This window comes from Mustelus asterias, chromosome 25 (genome assembly GCF_964213995.1).
Source record: "Mustelus asterias chromosome 25, sMusAst1.hap1.1, whole genome shotgun sequence".
Lineage (NCBI taxonomy): Eukaryota > Metazoa > Chordata > Chondrichthyes > Carcharhiniformes > Triakidae > Mustelus > Mustelus asterias.
This window is the reverse complement of record NC_135825.1, coordinates 54,051,865-54,070,780: the sequence shown is the minus strand read 5'-3', so window position 1 is coordinate 54,070,780 and position 18,916 is coordinate 54,051,865. Positions and strand designations below refer to the sequence as shown.

Sequence of the window (18,916 nt, the reverse complement as noted above, 5' to 3'; positions counted from 1 at the left end):
TTTGCTACATGAATTTGGAAGCTGTCGCGAACTACATTATGGCCAGAAACATTCTGGGCTGAAATTTGAAGGGAGGCGAAATCAAACATTATATGGAGAAATCACGCACTATTTGCTGAGTCAAATGCCAGCAGGGTTGAAGTTTCATATTACTCCAAAGGCTTGGTAATACTTACAGTGTCAAGGCGTGATAGTGCAGCTTCTAAAGTTCATTAGTGTCAGAAATAGGCTTACACCAACACCGCAATGAAGTTACTGTGAAAATCCCCCAGTCGCCACACTCCAGGCTTGTTTGGATACACTGAGGGAGAATTCAGCATGGCCAGTGCACCTAACCAGCACGTCTTTCGGACCGTGGGTGGAAACTGGAGCACCCGGAGGAAACCCACGCAGACATGGGGAGAATGTGCAGACTCCAGAGTGACTCAAGCTAGGAATCGAACCTGTGTCTCTGGCGCTGTGAGGCAGCAGTGCTAACCACTGTGCCAATGTGTGGATAGTACCTAGGGAATGCAATTTGCTGTAACTATTGGAATTATTTAATGCCAAAGCTAGGGGCGGAAGAAGGATTCCTAGCTTAGAACACAGCTGTAGTATGAAGATCAAGGACAATACTGAATGCATTAAATAAAATCAAACTAGAGTTTAATTTATTAACTCTCAGACTGTTAAATGGCACCCAAGGCTTCAAATATGGCAACTTGACAATTCTGACTGCATGAATTAGTGCAAGTACTTCCCCACAAGGGAAAGTGAAACAGTTCACACTGAAAGGACTGTAGCTGCATGCTGCTTAGTGTACTTCTTCACACTGCTTGTGCTTGGTGAGATCATCTCCGCCTGTTCTAATTCCAACTCGGCAACCATGTAGTGGGTGAGAACTGCATCTTACAATCACCGATAGCTCCAGGCTGCCACTTGGGTACAAATAATATGGGATCTCTGCAGCTTCAGGGAAATCATATCTGGAGAATTAGCTTTGCATGACACTATGATAAGTCCATTAGAAGTGAGGTATTCTTCTACCAGCTGGAGTTTGCCAGTAACCGAACAAAATAGGCTTGGAACAAGTAACATTTTCTGCCGTGAGTATAATAAATAAATGTTTTCTCAAATGGAAAGGTTTATATAGAAAATCCCAAGCTGATTTAATCAATAAAAGCAACAGAGTCAAGAACATTGTACACAGAAAATTAATGTTCAACACTCCCTCCTTACTTGATAAACATCCAAATCATCAATGCGAACAACCACACAGCTGGAGCGCAGCCTGCTCCATGGTGGTTGCCGAGAATCAGAAGTAGCAGCTGGTGCCAACTGATCACTTGCACGTCTTTTGCCAGCAATTAATTTGCGAGTCGGTGATCCCGCTGTAAAGAAAACACAGAGAACTTCAATAACCAGCATTTTTCCAGTGCTGAACCAAGCACAACGTCATTGCTGTGGAACATCTGCTGTGAACAAGACGGTGTCCAACAGCTTTATGCCATAAATCGGTTAGGTTAGCTATCAAAGCTGTCCCTGGTTCAGTTCAAGTTTCAGTTCAATGGTACCCTTCTGCTGGTCAACCAAGAATTAACACAAAACCATTTGATATTTCATGCAAAATATCCATGATTTTAGAAATCAGCTATTTAAAATCAGTTGCTGAGTGTCACTAATCAACCACCATCCTTCACGCCCCTTACCTGATGGCATTAATCTAATTATATAGGGCTTTGCTAACACACCTGGTTTAGTGCGTGCCATTTTGGTCTGGTCTCCTTACTCAAAGAACAATAGATATGCTTGCCTCAGAAGGTGTGCAATGAAGGTTCACTACATTGATTGCTCGGGATATGATGATTGTTCCATGAGGATTTGATTTGACTTACTATTGTCACGTGTATTAATAGACAGTGAAAAATATTGTTTCTTGCGTGCTATACAAAGCATACCGTACATAGAGGAGGAGAGGACAGAATGTAGTATTACAGTCATAGCTAGGGTGTTGAAAGATTCAACTTAATGTGAGGTAGGTCCATTGTAATCTGATGGCAGCAGGGAAGAAGTTGTTCATGAGGAGAACTTGAATAGAATGAGTCTATACTCTTTGGAGTTTGGATGAATGAGAGTGTACCTTATTTAAAAGTATTAAGTTCTTAAGGGCTTGACGGTGCAGATGCTGAGAGGCTGTTTACCTTGGTTGAAGAGCCTAGAACTAGGGAGTCAAAGTGACCACTAATGAGGTCAGCTAGTTAGAACTCCGATGAGGAGAAAGTTCTTCACCCTCAGTTGAAAGTCTTTGGATTCTCCGTTCTGGTGCATTGTGGATGCTCAAATTTACAATATACAAGACCAAGATTGATGGATAATTGGATGAACATTACCAAAAGATATTGGGGAATAGGACAGAAAGGAGAGTAGCCATGATATTAATGAATGGTGGAGTTGGTTCAAGGGTTTCTATGGGCCCTGAATTATGTCGTGACTGTTTGGGGCTCCTCGATGCCAATAGTATTCCAGCACCTCAAGTAAGTGATTTAAGTTATACTTTAATTTACATTGAACGCTGGAAAACTGCCCAAACGCAGTCAACATCAAAGTGAAGCCATGGCCCATTCACAAATAATTTTTACTCTATTATAGGAAAGCATTACTGGATAGGGATAAGAAGCTGAGACAAATTAAGATAAACTCTATATTTCATCTCAGTTGGCCTGCTCAATAGAAACTCTGGAACCATGGATATATGTTGGAGGAGTCAAAGTAGAACAATCCAACTAAAAATATTCCAATTGGCAAATGTGGTTGCCATGCCCGTGAAGGCACGTCATATTCTTAACTTTTAACATATAAACCTTGTCTCTGAAGTGAACCTTTTCTTTTTAAAGGAACAGTGCACGATTGCAATCGTGGCTGCCAAAGGGCAGATGACCTGGCTTGTGAATTCAAAAACTGACTCAGTCTAAAAGAGATAAAAGGGTACATTTCATGCAAAAAAGCTGTCAACTGAACATATCCTGTGATGATCAGAAAACATTCCTGAAATTGATGGATTTAAAAAAAACATTTAATGGGATTGGAGTGTCACTGGCTAGACTAGCAATTTTATTGCCCATCCCTAGTTGCCTTGAGAAGGTGGTGGTGAGCTGCCTCTTGAACCACTGTAGTCCCGGAGATGTTGTAGGGGCACCACAGTGCAGTTTGGGAAGGAATCCAGAATTTTGACCCGGCGACAGTGAAGGAATGAGGATATATTTCTAAGTCAGAATGGAGGAGAACTTCCAGGGGTGGTGTTCACGGATTTCTGCTGCTCTTGTCCTTCTACATGGTAGTTTGGAAGGTGCTGCCTAAGGGACCGTGGCGAGTTCTTGCAGAGCATCTTGTAGATGGTCCAGATGGCTGTCACTGGTGGTTGGTGGTGGAGGGAGTGAATATTTGTGGATGGGGTGCCAATCAAGTAGGCTACTTTGTCTTGGATGGTATTAAGCTTTTTAGTGTTGTTGGAGCCGCATTCATCCAGGCAAGCGGAGAGTATTCCATCATACTCCTGACTTACACCTTGGAGACGGTGGACAGGCTTTGGGGAGTCAGGAGGCGAGTTACACGCCGCAGGATTCCAAGGCTTTGAGCTACCCTGGTAGCCACAGTATATATGGGGCTACTCCATTTCAGTTTCTGGTCAATGGTAACCCCCAGAATGTTGAGAGTGCGGTATTTGTAGAAACTAGAAGCAGGAGGCGGCAGCCATTCTGCACGTCAGTGATTGTAATGCTATTAAATGTCAAGGGGAGACAGTTAGTAAAAGCAGAAGGTTTTTTTTTAAGTGAGGCTATCATGATTGGCATGGACTTGGAGGACCAAAGGGCCTGTTCCTGTGCTGTACTTTTCTTTGTTCTCCCCAACGTCACCCAAAGATTAGGCGATTGGGGCTAAAGTGTAAACAAAGGTTGAGGAGGAGATTCTCTCCTGTTGGACATGGTCATTGCCTGACACTTGTTTGACACAAATGTTACTCGTCAGTTGTCAGCCCAAGTCTGGATAGTATCTCGATCTTGCTGCATTTGGACATGTTCTGCTTCAGCATCTGAATCATTGCAAATGATGCTGAACATTGTGCAGGCATCGGCGACCATCCCCACTTCTTCTGACCTTATGATGGGAGGAATATCATTGATGAAGCAGCTGAAGATGCTTGGGTCTAGGACACTACCCTGAGGAAGTCCTGCAGTGATGTCCTGGAGCTGAGATGATTGACCTCCCGCCACCACAACCATCTTTTTTTGTGCCAAGTGTGACTCCAACCAGCCGAGGGTTTTCCACAATTCTCATCGATTCCAGTTTTGCTTGGGCTTCTTGATGCCATACTTGGTCAAATGCTGCCTCGATGTCAAGGGCTGTCACTCTCACTTCCCCTGTGGTGTTCAGCTCTTTTGTCCATGTTTGAACCAAGACTGTAACAAGGTCAAGAGCTGAGTGATCCTGGTGGAATCCAAACTGAGCATCCATGAGCAGGTTATTGAGTAAATGCAGCTTGATTGCATTGCTGATGACTCCTTTCATCACCTCACTGATGATCAAGAGTCGACTAATGGGCTGGTAACTGGCTGGGTTGGATTTATATGGTTTCTTGTGTACATGACATACCTGCGCTTGGTGCCAGTCTTCAGTACTATTGGCGGAATATTGTCAGTCTCCAGTGCCTTTAGCCAATTCTTGATATCACGTGGAGTGAATGGAATTGGCTGAAGACTGACATCTGACAGCTGGGGACCTCTAGAGGAGGCCAAGATGGATCATCCACTCGGCACTCTTGACTGAAGATTGTTGCAAATGTTTCAGCCTTGCTTTCGCACTGATGTGCTGGGCTTCTCCATCATTCAGAATGGGGATATGTTGAAGCCTCCTCCACCAGTGAGTTGTTCTCCACCATTCATGGCTCAATGTGGCAGGACTGCAGACCTTAGATCTGATCCGTTGGTTGTGGGAGTGCTTGGCTCTGTCTAATACGGAGTGTTTATGTTGTTTGGCATGCAGGTAGTCCTGTGTTGCAGCTCCACCAGGTTTAGTTATGCCTGGTTTTGGTGGCAAGGGTAGAGTGGTGGATATGCTAGGAGGTTACAGATTGTGGTCAAGTACAATTTTGCTGCTGCTGATGGCCCACAGCACTTCATAGATACGAAGTCTTGAGTTGCTAGATCTGTTCCAAGTCTATTGCATTTAGCCTGGTGATAGTGCCACACAACATGGTGCAGTGTATACTCAATGTGAAGATGACACTTTCTCTCCACAAGACTGTGTGGTGGCGAGTCCTATCAATACGGTCATGGACAGATGCCTCTGTGGAAGGCAGGTTGCTGAGGATGAGGCCAAGTATTTTTTTCCTTCTTGTTGGGTTTCCTCACCAGCTGCCGTAGACTCACTTTAGCAGCTATGTCCTTTAGGGCCCAGCCAGCTTGGTCTGTGCATGTATCACTGAGCCACTCTTGGTAATGGACATTGAAGTACAACCAGAGTACATCCTCGCCATAGTTAGTGCTTCCTCCAAGTGGTGTCCAATGTGGAGGAATACTGATTCATCAACTGAGGAGAGCGGTACATGGTCATCAGCAGGAGGTTTCCTTGCCCATGTTTGACCTGGTGCTACAAGAGTCGACGTTGAAGACCCCCAGGGAATTCGCTCCCAATGGCACATCACTGTGCCACCACCTTTGCTGGGTCTGTCCTGTGTGGAGGACAGGGCATAACCAGGAATGGGTCTGGTAAACAAAATTGGCACTTGTCTTAACCCCCTTCAGGAAGAATGTCTTATAACAATGAACCAGGATGTGGCTCATCAACCTAACATTAGGAGGAGTTCCATAATGAAGCAATCACACTTGTGCTTTTTAATCTTTAAACACTGTCTAAAGACAGACACTTAGGGCAAAAGGGACAAGAATGTCAATGCCTTACGAACCAGTGACTATAACATTGTAAGATCTCTATTTTACACCCACTAATACAGGAAACTGACCTTCTGCTACCAAGATTAGATGTAGATAGCTTAGTGACCTTTTTAAAAAATTAATTCAAAGGTTGTGGGCTTTGATGTCTAGGCCAGCATTCATTATCCACCCCTAGTTGCCCTCGAGACAGGGTGGTGAGCTGCCTTCTTGAACTGCTACAGGTCATGTGCTGTGGTTACACCCACAGTCCTGTTAGGAAGGGGGCGCCAGGATTTTGACCCAGCGACTGTGAAGGAACGGCGATATATTTCCAAGTCAGGATGGTGAGTGGCTTGGAGGGGAACTTCCAGGTGGTGATGTTCACATGTATCTTCTGGCCTTGTCCTTAGAGATCATAGTGTTTTGGGTTTGGAAGTGCTGGCTAAGGAGCATTGGTAGGTTCCTGCAGTGCATCTTGTAGATGGTACATACTGATGCCACTGTGCGTTGGTGGTGGATGTTGGTGGATGGGGTGCCAATTAAGCTGGCTGCTCTGTCCTGCAGAAAGAGAATCCTGAAATTGACCCAAACTACATTTCAGGAAATAAAGATATCGTCTCATCAGGCCTGCAACACGTTTCCAGAAGAAGACAATCAAACTGGAACTTTGTTTATAAAATATAAAATTGTGTTATTCTCTTCAACTGTAATTTCCTTGAGCATGTTTGTGGCCGCTTGTGTGAGTGGATGTCAAAGGTATAAATTTTAGGGCGAGTGCTTAAATAAACAATCTTTTTTCTTTGCTTAAACCCACAGAAAGCTTGTTGCTAGTTACTTAAACAGTCCACACAATCAGCGGTTAAAATCATGCACACCCCTTCCTCTCAAAAGTTGATTACAGAAAGTTGGGAAGGGAACAGGGATTTCAGCAGTTCTCTCTCACCCTGTCTATAACATGGGTAATGAACAATACAAGATATCACACTTCACTTCCCTGCGCTGGATGACCGATGCTTGTAGCACTGACATGAGATCCGAGACAGAACTTGCTATTACAGCAATTTGGTGACCATCGAGCTTTCCTCTTTATGCATTTCAATGTTAGGGCTTGAAGAACGCTTTTGATTCAATATGAATCCAAGTTATAATGGAGATAGCGGAGTATAAAAAAAAAGCTTAAGAGTAATCTCTCTGATGAGTCATGGAAAATTTTAAATAATTGTTTTAATTGCTGGATTATTGTAAAACTAAATTTTGAAGGCACTCACAAAACAATCCCAGAAAATACATTTAACACCAGATACCCTAGTCCTCCACAAGCCATTGATTATTTTACTCAACTTATCTGATGCCCACTAACTCAAAAATAAAGTGGCACAATATGCAAAATGTCACAGTGCCGACATGAAGTTATGCAGTAATATAATTCTTCAACTTTTTTGGGTCTTGGAAATATTCTCTGAGGAATATCACTTCTGGTCATTCCCCTAAGAAGTCCAAGCACCTGAGAGTGAGCAGTGCGAGTACTCATGCAACAGGACCTCCTTGTGATCTGAAATTGGTGGTGTATGACGCAGATGCCTTCATGTGAACATATTAAATCTTGTTGTTGGGAGAAATAGAGAGACAAAATTTATACAGGAACAATTATGCTGGTTTGCTTCAGACAGTAACTTCTCATGATGACCTGCCAAAGCAAATTATTTCACTCTTTACAAGATGGAAAAAAAAAGTAATACCCCATGCATTTTCTGGGTTTGCTCGATCACTTTCCCATTACCTTTCTTTGTAGAAACAGTAAAAACTGCCAAGTTGGCTGACTTCATTTTAGATCTAGCCCCCGGGCCTACAGCGAGCGATGTTATATATTAAACCTGCTTCATTAAGCCCTTTGTTGCGTTTGGCATTCCCTGTCGGTTGCTGCCTTTTTCTCATTGGTGATTTACCAAGAGGCTGATGGAAAATCTGCCAACTTTTCCCCCCCTCTTTCACTCCACTTGTGGCACGGCTTAAAGAAATATCTCTAGTTCTCACAACGAATGGGATCTACCCTGGTTACTGAGCCTTTATATTCATTTTATCAAGCTGAGATAAGCTATGAGCTGCGACAGATTTCTTGTTGAGTGTACAAATCCTGAAAACCATATCAATAAAGAACTTGTTGAAACATTCAAGTATAAAATCTTGTCTGATTGCCAATTTGATTTCAGAGCAAAGCTGCGACGCTTATAATCTGACGGTCAACCTTTTCGCACAAAATCAAACCAATAATGCAAATTTTTACACTGTCTTAACACAGCCTCCTCACGCCATTGAGAATCAGCCTCTTATCGTCGACGTGGATTACAGACATCCGCTGAGGATGCAAACTCATTGTATTAGAGCCACTTTTAGATGATATCAATCAAGGAGCAACCACATTAGTGCAGGCAGAAATAAAATTTAACAGTATGGAAACCAAAGTTATAATGCTCAGACAAACAGAAATGTTGTTTCTTTGCCTTTTCTCCACACAGGCATTTTGTTCAGTTAGAGAGAGAAAAAAAATGTCCTTTCATTGCTAAAAACACCCAAGCTATAAAATTTGACACTATTACAGCCTCAGTCCAGGGCAATAACATTTTTTGAAACACTAAATGCCATCTTGATAATCACCGATGTTCTAAACTCCAGAATGAACACCAGTTGAACATGAATTAACCAGGCACATTGTGGTTATTATAAATTACACAATAAAAGGCAAATGCAACCAAATCAGATCTTACAAATTGGTCAGTAGTCCACTCAACATATTTGTCATCAATCTCAGTCGTGAAGTCCTTCAAAACTTTGCCTTCCTCACAAAGAATTTCACTTATTCCTCTTCTGAGATTTTGCTGACTAGCCAGCCAACAGCAGTGCACAACCAAACTAATTTCCAGAGCAACGACCTTTAGCAAAAATAGCACAATCTTCTCAAAAATAAATCTGAATGGTGTGGATCCACCAATGTGATCTTCGAGTGACAGAAAAGGCTGCAGCTATTGTATATCTGCCTGTTCTCAGTTTCTGGATGAGCGTACAGCCGTCTCTAGCTTCTCAGCCTGCCGTGTACTGCACCACTGGGATCATCATCAGAGCCCTGGTGGCACTGTGTCTTTGTCTATCCTTGGCGTGCATGGTGGCACAGCGGTTAGCACTGCTGCCTCACAGTGCCAGGGACCCGGGTTCAATTCCGGCCTCAGGTCACTGCCTGTGTGGAGTTCCTCCGGGTGCTCCGGTTTCCTCCCACAGTCCAAAGATGTGCGGGTTAGGTTGATTGGCCATGATAAATTGACCCCGAGTGTCAGGGGGATGAGCAGGGTAAATATGTGGGGTTACAGGGATAGGGCCTGGGTGGGAATCTGGTCGGTGCAGACTCCATGAGCTGAATGGCCTCCTTCTGCAGTGTAGGGATTCTATGAACTTTATGGTTTCAACCAGTTTCAGTCTCCCACAAGTTTTAGTTTCCAATCTCAGTTTCGGTTTCTTTAGAACCATGAAGGGCCAGTTTCCTTTTTCAGTTAGGGACTGTCAAAAAATACAAGCTTTGAAACCACAGAATCCATCAGAACCGAAGACTGGAAATTTACTGAATTACCTCAGCTTAATTGCCAATGAGCATCTCTCAAATATTGAAGATACAGCTTCTCAAGATTGAAGTACCATCGTTTGACATTAAGTGCAGTATGGAGGGAGTTCTGCATTGTCGAAGGTGCTGAATTTAAGATAAAGCATCGAGCAGGGGTTCCATTCGCCTATTCTATTAAATGTAAAAAAAAGTGTTGTGGCACTTTTTGAATTAAGTTCTTCCAGAATCCTGGCCAACATTTATCCTCAAACAAACATTCAAACTCGTGATTTATGCAATTTGCGGTCTACGGGACAATGTCATGTATTAACCAGCTGCCACATTCTCCGACAGAACAGTGATTCATTGTGAAGTGCATCGAGAGCTCCTGAGAACAAGGAAGGCACGACAGTGTACTCCAGATAATGTGGAAGCTTGTTGCAGACGAGGATTGAATTATTCAGTCATTTGAAATAAACATTCCAAGCAACAGCAAAAAAAAAAGGAATTTAATGCTTAAAAAAAATGGAAGCAGAGATGAAGAATTGCATGCCTTTGAATTAGATGCAGGGCTGTATATAAAATGCAATTTCACCCGTCCTATTGGCTTATTTATCCAAAGGTAAAATATCCAGCCCATTCACCTGACCTCAGCCCGTAGCTTTGTAGACCACTTGACTGAATAAGACCATGGAAACAACCTTTCAAAGCCTTTGAGAACTGTGGCTGGGTTGTCAGTCTGTACCAGGACCTAGCAGCACCACGCAACATTCTTGCCACACCTCAGAATTCAGATTCATGAAATTCACAAGATCTGATAGCATCTGCAGCTCAACAAGTTCTAATCAATCCAGAAACTAGAAGAACAGCAACATCAGTTCACAAACAATTTGTATCGATCCAACTCCCTTCCTGTGGCTTGGCCTGTAATTCCCTCCAGTTAAAATACACAATTAGTCATCACTTCTTAGAAGGGCCATGAAAACATGTAAAGACTCACGGCAGCTCTATGTGGTGCTTACTCAGTGGAAATTTTCCAAGTTTATCTGCATACAAGGCAAATGTATTAACTCAAATTCAAATGCTCAATTCACATATACAGAAAATGCTGCAAAAACTCAGCTGGTCTGGCAGTATCTGTGGAGCGAGAAACCGAGGTAATATCTAGTCCCAATAACTTCTTCAAAGCTGAAGAAAGGTAAAAATGTGGTGGAATTTATACCGTTGAAGAGACGGTGGAGCAAAATAGAACGTCAGGGATGGTTGAGAGGCAGGAGGGATTTGACAAAGATGGCATGGAGACAATACAAAGACTAAAGAAGTTGCTAATCGCGGCATAAAGGTAAGATAGCAGAGTGTGTTATTAGAACAAAATGTTAGCACTCTGAAAACAAAACCCAAGTACAAGTTACAGATAGCTGCTCCATGGGGGGAGTCAGGGTTGGGGGAAATATAAAATTTAAAAAAGATTAATATGGAGGAGAGAATTCATGGTCTATAGTTGTTGAACTCAATGTTAAATCCAAAAGGTTGTGTACGTATCTAATTGGAAGATGAGACGCCGTTCCTCCAGTTTGTGTTGGCCTTCACTGGAACACTGCAGCAGTCCAAGGATGGGGTTGTTTGCTTAAATCACAAAGGCCAGGGTTCCAGGAGTCAGCAATTTCATAACTACTGTGAAATCTTACACGGGTGCTTTCTGTTTGTGATCTGCTATCCAGTTGAAATTCTGTCAGTTAATGCACTTTCATACCCTTCCCTACAACCTAACTCAGTGTATATTATGCCTTTTGAATAAAAGGTTAGTAGTTCAGGTTGATTCAGACTCCCGAGTTGATGGTTTCCATCAGATGAGCCATTAAATTGTCGTCCTGTTTGTCTCTTCCAGTTCTTCACACAAGTTCAAGATTATAAAGCACGACTCTCAACAGCAGGGAATGCCCTGTGTTCTGGGTAAAATTGATTCTTCAATTACTAACAGGAAAACAGACTGGATGATGGTATTTGTGGTATCTTGCTGGCAGAGAAAGGTTGCTGCGCTTATTTCAAAAACAAACCTGACAAAATGCTATTAATATTTCTGATAGACATTTCAGCTTCATCCATAACTTCCAATAACTAAATGGTGCGAAATCCACTTTGCAAAGTAAATTCCCTCTACGTCACTATCAATTTCCAATACTGTATTCAATGTGAAACAGTGGAATATATTTTTCATCATAGAGTCATAGAGGTATTCAGAACAGAAACAGGCCCTTTGGCCCAACTCATCCATGCCGACCAGGTTTCCTAAACTGAACTAGTCCCATTTTGCCTGCATTTGGCCCATATCCCTCTCAACCTTTCCCATTCATGTACCTGTCCAAATGTCTTTTAAATGTTGTAATTGTACCCGCCTTTACCACCTCTTCTGGCAGCTCATTCTATACATGCACCACTGTGTGTGAAAAAGTTGCCCCTCAGGTCCCTTTTAAATCTTTCCCCTCTCACCTTAAACCTGTATTCTCTAGTTTTGGACTCCCCTACCCTGGGGAAAAGACCTTGGGTATTTATCTCATCTGTGCCCCTCAGCATTTTATAAACCCCTATGAGCTCACCCCTCATCCTCCTGTGCTTCAGGGAAAAAAGTCCCAGCCTATCCAGCCTCTCCTTATCACTCAGTCCCAGTAACATGCTTGTAAATCTTTTTTGTACCCGTTCCAATTTAGTGACAACCTTTCTATAAGAGGGCGATCAGAATTGTACACAGTACTCCAAATGTGGCCTTGACAATGTCTTGTACAGCTGCAACACCACGGCCCAACTCCTGTACTTAATGCTCTGACCGATGAAGGCAAGTGTGCCAAATGCCTCCTTCACCACCCGTCTACCTGTGACCCCATTGTCAAGGAATTATGTACCTGCACCCCGAGGTGCAATCAATCTGAAATATAACTTGTAATTCACAAGTATTCAACGGTTTAAGTTAGACTGTTGGAAGTAAAGATGCCATCAAACCCTTAAAAGGTGAAGGGGGAAAAGTTTGTGCGGAACCGTTAGAAATGGCGGAGCTGCTTAATGAATACTTTACCTCGGTATTCACGGTGGAAAGGGATCTGGGTGGTTGTACTGCTGGTTTGCAGTGGACAGAAAGGATCGAGCATGTGGACATAAAGAAAGAGGATGTGTTGGAACTATTGAATGGCATCAAGGTTGGTAAGTCGCCGGGACCGGATGGGATGTACCCCAGGTTACTGTGGGAGGCGAGGGAGGAGATTGCGGAGCCTTTGGCGATGATCTTTGCATCGTCGATGGAGACGGGAGAGGTTCCGGAGGATTGGAGGATTGCAGATGTGGTCCCTATATTCAAGAAAGGGAACAGGGACAGCCCGGGAAATTACCGACCGGTGAGTCTAACCTCAGTGGTTGGTAAGTTGATGGAGAGGATCCTGAGAGACAGGATTTATGATCATCTAGAGAAGTTTAGTATGATCAAAAGTAGTCAGCACGGCTTTGTCAAGGGCAGGTCGTGCCTTACGAGCCTGGTTGAGTTCTTTGAAAATGTGACCAAACACATTGACGAAGGAAGAGCGGTGGATGTGGTCTATATGGACTTCAGCAAGGCGTTCGATAAGGTCCCCCATGCAAGACTTCTTGAGAAAGTGAGAGGGCATGGGATCCAAGGGGCTGTTGCCTTGTGGATCCAGAACTGGCTTGCCTGCAGAAGGCAGAGAGTGGCTGTGGAGGGGTCTTTCTCTGCATGGAGGTCAGTGACCAGTGGAGTGCCCCAGGGATCTGTTCTGGGACCCTTGCTGTTTGTCATTTTCATAAATGACCTGGATGAGGAAGTGGAGGGATGGGTTGGTAAGTTTGCTGACGACACAAAGGTAGGTGGTGTTGTGGATAGTTTGGAGGGATGTCAGAAGTTGCAGCGAGACATAGATAGAATGCAAGACTGGGCGGAGAAGTGGCAGATGGACTTCAACCCGGATAAGTGTGTGGTGATCCATTTTGGCAGATCCAATGGGATGAAGCAGCAGTATAATATGAAGGGTACCATTCTTAGCAGTGTAGAGGATCAGAAGGACCTTGGGGTCCGGGTCCATAGGACTCTTAAATCGGCCTCGCAAGTGGAGGATGCGGTCAAGAAGGCGTACGGCGTACTGGCCTTCATTAATCGAGGGATTGAGTTTAGGAGTCGGGAGATAATGCTGCAGCTTTATAGGACCCTGGTTAGACCCCACTTGGAGTACTGCGCGCAGTTCTGGTCACCTCATTACAGGAAAGATGTTGAAGCCATTGAAAGGGTGCAGAGGAGATTTACAAGGATGTTGCCTGGATTGGGGGGCATGCCTTATGAGGATAGGTTGAGGGAGCTTGGTCTCTTCTCCCTGGAGAGACGAAGGATGAGAGGTGACCTGATAGAGGTTTACAAGATGTTGAGAGGTCTGGATAGGGTAGACTCCCAGAGGCGATTTCCAAGGGCTGAAATGGTTGCTACGAGAGGACACAGGTTTAAGGTGCTGGGGGGTAGGTACAGAGGAGATGTCAGGGGTAAGTTTTTCACTCAGAGGGTGGTGGGTGAGTGGAATCGGCTGACGTCGGTGGTGGTGGAGGCAAACTCGTTGGGGTCTTTTAAGAGACTTCTGGATGAGTACATGGGATTTAATGGGATTGAGGGCTATAGATAGGCCTAGAGGTGGGGATGTGATCGGCGCAACTTGTGGGCCGAAGGGCCTGTTTGTGCTGTGGCTTTCTATGTTCTATGTTCTATGTTCAAAGTATTTATTCCATATTTCCTATTTAAGGCACAAGTGCAAAACTGGGTGCAATGGAATTAATTTGAATTGTAGATTCTTTTTACTGCTATAGTAAGTCAAAAAAAGACATATTTACCTTGTACCTTTCATGGCCACAGGATGTTTCAAAATGCTTTACAGTCAATGAAGTACTAGCAGAGTCGCTGTTGTAACATTAGAAATGATCAACCAGTTTGGGTTGAGCAAGGCCCCACAAGAGCAATGTGATAATGAACAGAAAGTCTGATTTTTGAGAGAGATAAATATTGTCCACGAACCAGGGAAAACCTCCCTCCGTTTTTGCGAGATGTTGTTCTAGGATCTTTATGACTCAAAAGGCAAGTGAAGTATCAATTGAGACATAGAACATAGAACAGTACAGCACAGAACAGGCCCTTCAGTCCACAATGTTGTGTCGAGCTTTATCTGAAACCAAGATCAAGCTATCCCACTCCCTATCATCCTGGTGTGCTCCATGTGCCTATCCAATAACCGCTTAAATGTTCCTAAAGTGTCTGACTCCACTATCACCGCAGGCAGTCCGCTCCACACCCCAACCACTCTCTGCGTAAAGAACCTACCTCTGATATCCTTCCTGTATCTCCCACCACGAACCCTGTAGTTATGCCCCCTTGTAATAGCTCCATCCACCCGAGGAAATAGTCTTTCAACGTTCACTCTATCTATCCCCTTCATCATTTTATAAACCTCTATTAAGTCTCCCCTCAGCCTCCTCCGCTCCAGAGAGAACAGCCCTAGCTCCCTCAACCTTTCCTCATAAGACCTACCCTCCAAACCAGGCAGCATCCTGGTAAATCTCCTCTGCACTCTTTCCAGCGCTTCCACATCCTTCTTATAGTGAGGTGACCAGAACTGCACACAATATTCCAAATGTGGTCTCACCAAGGTCCTGTACAGTTGCAGCATAACCCCACGGCTCTTAAACTCCAACCCCGTTAATAAAAGCTAACACACTATAGGCTTTCTTCACAGCTCTATCCACTTGAGTGGCAACCTTTAGAGATCTGTGGATATGGACCCCAAGATCTCTCTGTTCCTCCACAGTCTTCAGAACCCGACCTTTGACCCTGTAATCCACATTTAAATTAGTCCTACCAAAATGAATCACCTCACATTTATCAGGGTTAAACTCCATTTGCCATTTTTCAGCCCAGCTTTGCATCCTATCTATGTCTCTTTGCAGTCTACAACAGCCCTCCACCTCATCCACTACTCCACCAATCTTGGTGTCATCAGCAAATTTACTGATCCACCCTTCAGCCCCCTCCTCTAAGTCATTAATAAAAATCACAAAGAGCAGAGGACCAAGCACTGATCCCTGTGGCACTCCGCTAGCAACCTGCCTCCAATCCGAAAATTTTCCATCCACCACCACCCTGTCTTCGATCAGACAGCCAGTTACCTATCCAATCGGCCAACTTTCCCTCTATCCCACACCTCCTCACTTTCATCATAAGCCGACCATGGGGGACCTTATCAAACGCCTTACTAAAATCCATGTATATGACATCAACTGCCCTACCTTCATCAACACACTTAGTTACCTCCTCAAAAAATTCTATCAAATTTGTGAGGCACGACTTGCCCTTCACGAATCCGTGCTGACTATCCCGGATTAATCCGCATCTTTCTAAATGGTCGTAAATCCCATCTCTAAGGACCTTTTCCATCAATTTACCAACCACCGAAGTAAGACTAACCGGTCTATAATTACCAGGGTCATTTCTATTCCCTTTCTTAAACAGAGGAACAACATTCGCCATTCTCCAGTCCTCTGGCACCATCCCCGTGGACAGCGAGGACCCAAAGATCAAAGCCAAAGGCTCTGCAATCTCATCCCTTGCCTCCCAAAGAATCCTAAGATACATTTCATCAGGCCCAGGGGACTTATCGACCTTCAGTTTATTCAAAACTGCCAGGACATCCTCCCTCCGAACATCTATTTCCTCCAGCCTATTAGCCTGCAACTCCTTCTCTTCCTCAAAAACATGGCCCCTCTCCTTGGTGAACACTGAAGAAAAGTATTCATTCATCACCTCTCCTATCTCTACTGACTCCATACACAAGTTCCCACTACTGTCCTTGACCGGCCCTAACCTCACCCTGGTCATTCTTTTATTCCTCACATAAGAGTAAAAAGCCTTGGGGTTTTCCTTGATCCGACCCGCCAAGGACTTCTCATGTCCCCTCCTAGCTCTCCTAAGCCCCTTTTTCAGCTCATTCCTTGCTAACTTGTAACCCTCAATCGAGCCATCTGAACCTTGTTTCCTCATCCCTACATAAGCTTCTCTCTTCCTTTTCACAAGACATTCCACCTCTTTCGTGAACCATGGTTCCCTCACTCGGCCATTTCCTCCCTGCCTGACAGGGACATACCTATCAAGGACATCCAGTATTTGTTCCTTGAAAAAGTTCCACTTTTCATTAGTTCCTTTCTCTGACAGTTTCTGTTCCCAACTTATGCCCCCTAATTCTTGCCTAATCGCATCATAATTACCTCTCCCCCAATTGTAAACCTTGCCCTGCCGTACGGCCCTATCCCTCTCCATTGCAGTAACAAAAGACACCGAATTGTGGTCACTATCTCCAAAGTGCTCTCCCACAACCAAATCTAACACTTGGCCCGGTTCATTTCCCAGTACCAAATCCAATGTGGCCCCACCTCTTGTCGGCCTATCCACATATTGTGTCAGGAAACCCTCCTGCACACACTGCACAAAAACTGCCCCATCCGAACTATTTGACCTACAAAGGCTCCAATCAATATTTGGAAAGTTAAAGTCCCCCATGTCAACTACCCTGTGACCCCCACACATATCCATAATCTGCTTAGCAATTTCTTCCTCCACATCTCTATTACTATTTGGGGGTCTATAGTAAACTCCTAACAACGTGACCGCTCCTTTCCTATTTCTAACCTCAGCCCATATTACGTCAGTGTGCAGATCCCCCTCGAAGTGCCTTTCCGCAGCCGTTAAACTATCCTTGATTAACAATGCCACTCCTCCACCTCTTTTACCAGCTTCCCTACACTTAGTGAAACATCTATACCCCGGAACGTCCAACAACCATTCCTGACCTTGTTCTACCCACGTCTCCGTAATGGCCACAACATCGTAGTCCCAAGTACCAATCCACGCCCCAAGTTCATCTACCTTGTTCCGGATGCTCCTTGCATTGAAGCAGACACACTTCAACCCACCTTCCTGTCTACCGGTACCCACCCTTGACCCTGATACCTTCCCCAATACCTCACCACCCTCACTGACTTCTGGACTACAACTCCTTTTCCCACTCCCCTGACAAATTAGTTTAAACCCCTCTGAAGAGCCGTAACAAATTTCCCTCCTAGGATATTGGTGCCCCTCTGGTTCAGGTGCACCCCACCCTGTTTGTACAGGTCCCACCTTCCCCAGAATGTGTTCCAATTATCCACGTATCTGAAACCCTCCCTCCTACACCATCCCTGCAACCACATGTTTAACTGCACTCTCTCCCTGTTCCTCAACTCGCTATCACGTGGCACCGGCAACGTACCAGAGATGACCACATGGCTGACACAGGGAACGGATTTCAGATAACTTTATCCTCTGTCAATGCAGCACTTTCCACTGACATTAACAAGCTTCAACCTCCGAAAGATCAGAACTGCTAACAGATTCTGAAGACAATGAAACAATCATAGTACCAGGTCCGCAGGTAGTGGTAATCCTATTGACTGGTAAGGTAAAAGACCAGTTTATTCATAGCTGTTATGCAAATCAGAGACAGTATAAAATAAAGGAAGAAACTCTAAAGGAGGTGCAAGAACACTGAAGATGGCAGGCCATGTTGAGAGAGCACATAATAAAGCATATAGTATTCTGGGCTGCAATATGGTATTGAGTACCAGTGTAAGGAAGTCAGGTTGATCTTGTATAAGACACTCGCTAAGGCCTCATCTGGGGTACTGCATCCAGTTCTTGGGCACCATACTTGAAGGAGGATGCGAAGACATAGCAGAGAGTACAAAGAAGATTCACAAGATTGATTCCAAGAATAAACAACTGTAGCTATGTGGATAGATCGGAGAAGTCAGATCTGTTTTCCTTACAGAAAAAGAGGCTGGGAGGAGACTTAATAGAGGCATTCAAGATCCTGAGGTATATAGACAGAATAAATAGAGAGAAACTGTTCCCTCTCAAGAGTACATCAAAAACTAGAGGGCACAGATTCAAAATAAAATGGACAAAAGAAGAAATGATGTAAGAAAATAATTTTTCACCCAGAGTGGCTGAAATCTGGAATGAAATTCCCGAGATGGCGGTGAAGGCAGGTTTGATTGAGGGTTTCCAGAAGCGAATTGGATTGCTATCTAGAATGTACAAAGTTACACGGATAAGGCAGCAAAGTGGGACTAAGTGGAAAGCTCCTTCAGAGAGCCAGTGCAGGCTCAATGGGCCGAATGGCTTCCTTCTGCACTCTAAAAAATAAATCTGAGATTCTGCTTCGTGCTCATAAGCTGCAGGCAGACGGGTGAATGCACCTCAAAATGTGGGGAGCACAAACAGTTAAAACTAGCAAAATCCTGAGCAAGGGCACCATTAACTGCTTGCTCGGAAATGTATGTTAGTAATCAC

At 44.1% G+C, this 18,916-nt stretch overlaps 1 protein-coding gene across 2 annotated transcripts in view; it reads right to left on the bottom strand.

Moving 5' to 3' along the window:
- Positions 1-18,916, bottom strand: part of LOC144479186 (bridge-like lipid transfer protein family member 3A) — a 152,979-nt gene that overhangs the window by 44,513 nt on the left and 89,550 nt on the right. For both annotated transcript variants that reach the window (XM_078197798.1, XM_078197799.1), the window contains exon 11: positions 1,219-1,370. In XM_078197798.1, the coding sequence (XP_078053924.1) occupies positions 1,219-1,370 (152 nt within the window). The remainder of the gene's footprint in view (positions 1-1,218; positions 1,371-18,916) is intronic.